The sequence below is a fragment of the Octopus bimaculoides genome, chromosome 18, assembly GCF_001194135.2.
Source record: "Octopus bimaculoides isolate UCB-OBI-ISO-001 chromosome 18, ASM119413v2, whole genome shotgun sequence".
Lineage (NCBI taxonomy): Eukaryota > Metazoa > Mollusca > Cephalopoda > Octopoda > Octopodidae > Octopus > Octopus bimaculoides.
Window position 1 is genome coordinate 3,258,747 of NC_068998.1, and position 4,029 is coordinate 3,262,775.

The following is a 4,029-nucleotide window of genomic DNA, read 5'->3' on the forward strand; positions in this document are numbered from 1 at the left end:
ATATATATATATATATATATATATATATATATATATATAGTTGAAATTTACAGAAAATCAAAAGATAAAGATGTGTAGAATGATCCGGTGGTGTTGCTGGGCTGGCTTTGTATTTTTTCATAGCTCCAGTGGTTAACGACATAATCTACTATATTTTTTGATTTGGTTGAATCTTGGTTGTTTTATTTTGTTGGTCAGTTATTTGACGGTAAAAAGTCATTCTAAAATTGTTTTTTAACGTAAGCGTGCCCAGACACATCAACCAAATCGACCGGGTGGAACCGGTCTTAGATGCTAGTCTTAAATATAAACAGAATAAAAGAAACCATGTCTAATGATGAAGGATGGTACCTTTTGTGGGTGTAATCATTAATAATGTTCACCGTTTTTGGATGGAGATGGATGTTGAGGAAATCAGACCAAACTTCAGTGGAATCATCCAAGTTGTAGATTTTGTTGCCAGAATCGCAGTTTTCGTTTCTGTCTGTTTCTTCCCTCTTGTTGATCTCTATAACCAGGATATAAAGACACCAGGGGTGAAAAGAGCAATAGTGGAACAACATATACAAATAAATACATACATATATATACAAATATATCATACATACACACACATATATATATCTCAGTTCTTAGAACCTCAAGTATTATCCACAGAACATACAAGCTTTTTCCAGACATCCCAGTTGCTTATCTTCCACATGGCTCCACTCAGGCTGACTCCCATCGCTATCATGTTGTCACGGAACGTACTCCACCACCTCTTCCTTGGTCTTCCCCTCCATCTGTTTCCTCCTCCTCCCAACAGCCACTCCATCATGATGGCAGCATGTTTCTCTTGCGGTAGTCGAAACACATGGCCAGTAAACCGTATCCACCTCTTAGTTCACCATGTGCTGCAAACATTCCAAGCATGCTCTTCTCGTCACCTCTTTGTTTCTGAACGTAGGCATGAACTATTTCCTGGAAAGTTCCGAGGATAAGATTTCTTGGAAAGTTCCGAGGATGAACTATTTTTTCTGGGAAAGATCTGGGAAAGGGATTTCCAGGAAATTTCCGAGGTTGAACTATTTCCTGGAAAGTTCCGAGGGTGGATTTCCTGTAAAGTTCCAAGGATAAACTGCTTCCTGGAAAGTTCCAAGGATGGGGTATCCAGCCAAAATTGCAAAGATAATTGGGAACTTGACTAAAGAAAGAAAACTCCGAATGACCCGTCCTTGTTTCTTTGTATCGTCTGTCTGGATGTTTTGCATTCTTGTTCCATTTTTGGTATTCCTTTTTATATAAATCTAGTGGCATACGTACACTTTGGTCTCATATATATATATATATATATATATATATATATATATATACACACACACACACACACACATGCACATACATGATGCCATACATTCAAAAAAAAAAAGGAGATTTTTTAGTCTTACCTTCTGATGTTTCCATTTCTTTAGAATTCTCTGCAGATTCTGTTTCCATTTCTTCATATTCGCTGGGGACGTGGTAACATTCCTGGCAGAATATAAACAATGATAAACAGAGGTGGTCTATGGATCCTATAAAGCCACTAGCAAAGTCTTTCATCACCAAAGCTGTTGTTGGTTAACCTTAGGTCAACCTTGACACGGCAGGCACAGGATCAAAAGAATTCAAACCATGACCATCCCAACCTGAGAGTGGATCTTTAGGATATATCATATATAATGGGTCCTTGCCTTTCTTTTAAAAGAGAGTAATGATGTGATTTAAGAGAGAAAGAAAGAAGGGAGGGAGGGTGAGTGGGAGGAAGGAAGGAAGGAAGGAAGGGAGGAAAATCCATCTATCCATCAGACAGCAGAGGTCTCCCTCATTGGTGCTTACACAGATATATATATATACATACATAAATCAGTTAAGGTGTCATTTGAAGGAGAATTGACTGCTTTTTCTAGCAGATCTAGCAACAACAAAGAGCTTTCCTCATGAATCCATAACAGTGTAGGTAGAGAGAGGTGCTAGACTTTAAACAAGTTTACTACATTCAAACTTTGCTTGCGAAAACCTGTTGTGGCAAGTGAAATCAAAATCGCAGACGTGGCTGAAGACAGTACCGCCTGATTGGCACTCGTGCCAGTGGAACGTTATAAGCACATCCAAGTGTGATCGATGCCAGGACTGCTGACTGGCTCCCGTGCCGGTGGCATGTAAAAAGCATCATTCAAGCGTGATCGTTGCCAACGTCGCTTTACTAGCACGTGCTGGTGGCACATCAAAAACAACATTCAAGTGTGGTTGTTGCCAGTGCTGCCGGACTGGCTCCCATGCAGGTGGCACATAAAAAGCATCTTTTGAGCATGGCCGTTGCCAGTACCGCCTGACTGGCCCTCATGCCAGTGACACATTAAAGTACCCACTACACTCTCGGAGTGGTTGGCGTCAGGAAGGGCATCCAGCTGTAGAAACATTGCCAGATCAGACTCCAGTCTGATCTGGTGCAACCTTCTGGCTTGCCAGTCCTCAGTCAAACCGTCCAATCCATGCCAGCATGGAAAGCGGACGTTAAACAACAATGATGATGATGATGATGATGATGAAACTATTCTACTTGCAAAATCAACTTCTATAATAAATACTAAATCAACAAACAAGCCTCTAGGTGGTGGCTCAAACGCCTAGAAACAGCAGTCAAATCTCACTTCCAATAACAATACTAACCTCCTGTTTCTCAATGTCTTTGAGAAATTCATTCTTTTCAATCTTTGGTTTCTTATTCACAGTCACATTTCCATGCCTGGCAAGAACACAAGAAGACAAACCTAGAATTACAAATCTCATACAACACACCTGAGCAATGTGTATAACAAGACATACCTGAACAATGTATGTTGCAAGGAAGGGCATCCAGTCATAGAAACCGAACCAAAAGAAGCTATGGAACCTGGTCCAGCTCCTGGCTTTGCCAGTTCCTGTTAAGCTGTCCCACCCATGCCAGCATGGAAAACGGATGTTAACTGATGATAACGATGATGATGATGGTGTTCAAACTGTCTCATCTCAACAGAGAAATATTTACAAAATAGATAAATCAATAAAATAAAACAAAGATGAAAGTAATAAATAAATAAACAAAATGAAATTTTTACCATTCTGTTGGCCTGTTTTTCATCCTGAAATCATAAAGAGTGCCCTCTTTCTTTAAACAGTGTAAACTTCCTTTCAAGTCCCATAGAATAAGGCGGGGAGTAAAAGTTACCTGCCCCTGAAATTAGAACCAACCAACAGAGATTAATCATACACCACACTTCACAACATAAGACAAAGACACATCATAAGATTCACATCATAACACAAAGACACATCATATCTCGCAGCACACACTTAAGAGAAAAAAACAGATCGTAAGATATCATAACACAAAGACACATCATAAAAATTACATCACATCTCAGCACACACCTAAGAGAAAAACACTAACATATATACATCATAACACAAGGACACATCATTAGATAAACATCCTAACACAAAGACACATCATAAGAAATACATCACATCTCAGCACATGCAAAAAAGAAAAACAGCATAAGATATACATCACAACACAAGGACACATCATTAGATACACATCATAATACAAAGATACATCATAAGAAATACATCACATCGTAAGATATACATCATAATACAAAGATACATCTTAAGAAATACATACACATTATAAGAGAAAGACAAAGGGTTTTAACTGAACTAATTCAACCCAGTTTTTTAAACACGATACTTATTTTATTGTTTTTTGGGGTGTCTTTTTTTTTTACTTAACTAAGTTATGGGGATGTAAACAAACCAACATTGGTTATCAACCAGTGGTGTTGAGGTGACAAACACAGCAGACATATATAGAGATACACACACACACACACTACACATATATATATATATATATATATGAGCCTGGTGTAGCCATCTGGTTTCACCAGTCCTCAGTCAAATCGTCCAACCCATGCTAGCATGGAAAGCGGACATTAAACGATGATGATGATGATGATGATA

The 4,029-nt window shown here is 38.6% G+C and overlaps 1 protein-coding gene across 1 annotated transcript in view; it reads right to left on the reverse strand.

Annotated features, from left to right (window-relative positions):
* The window catches only part of LOC106872830 (protein misato homolog 1), a 15,701-nt gene that overhangs the window by 6,499 nt on the left and 5,173 nt on the right, over positions 1-4,029 (reverse strand). Inside the window, exons 3-6 of the mRNA XM_014919960.2 lie at positions 3,123-3,238; positions 2,695-2,770; positions 1,431-1,512; positions 327-508 (exon numbers count right to left, since the gene is read on the reverse strand). Coding sequence (XP_014775446.1) covers positions 327-508; positions 1,431-1,512; positions 2,695-2,770; positions 3,123-3,238 — 456 coding nt within the window. The remainder of the gene's footprint in view (positions 1-326; positions 509-1,430; positions 1,513-2,694; positions 2,771-3,122; positions 3,239-4,029) is intronic.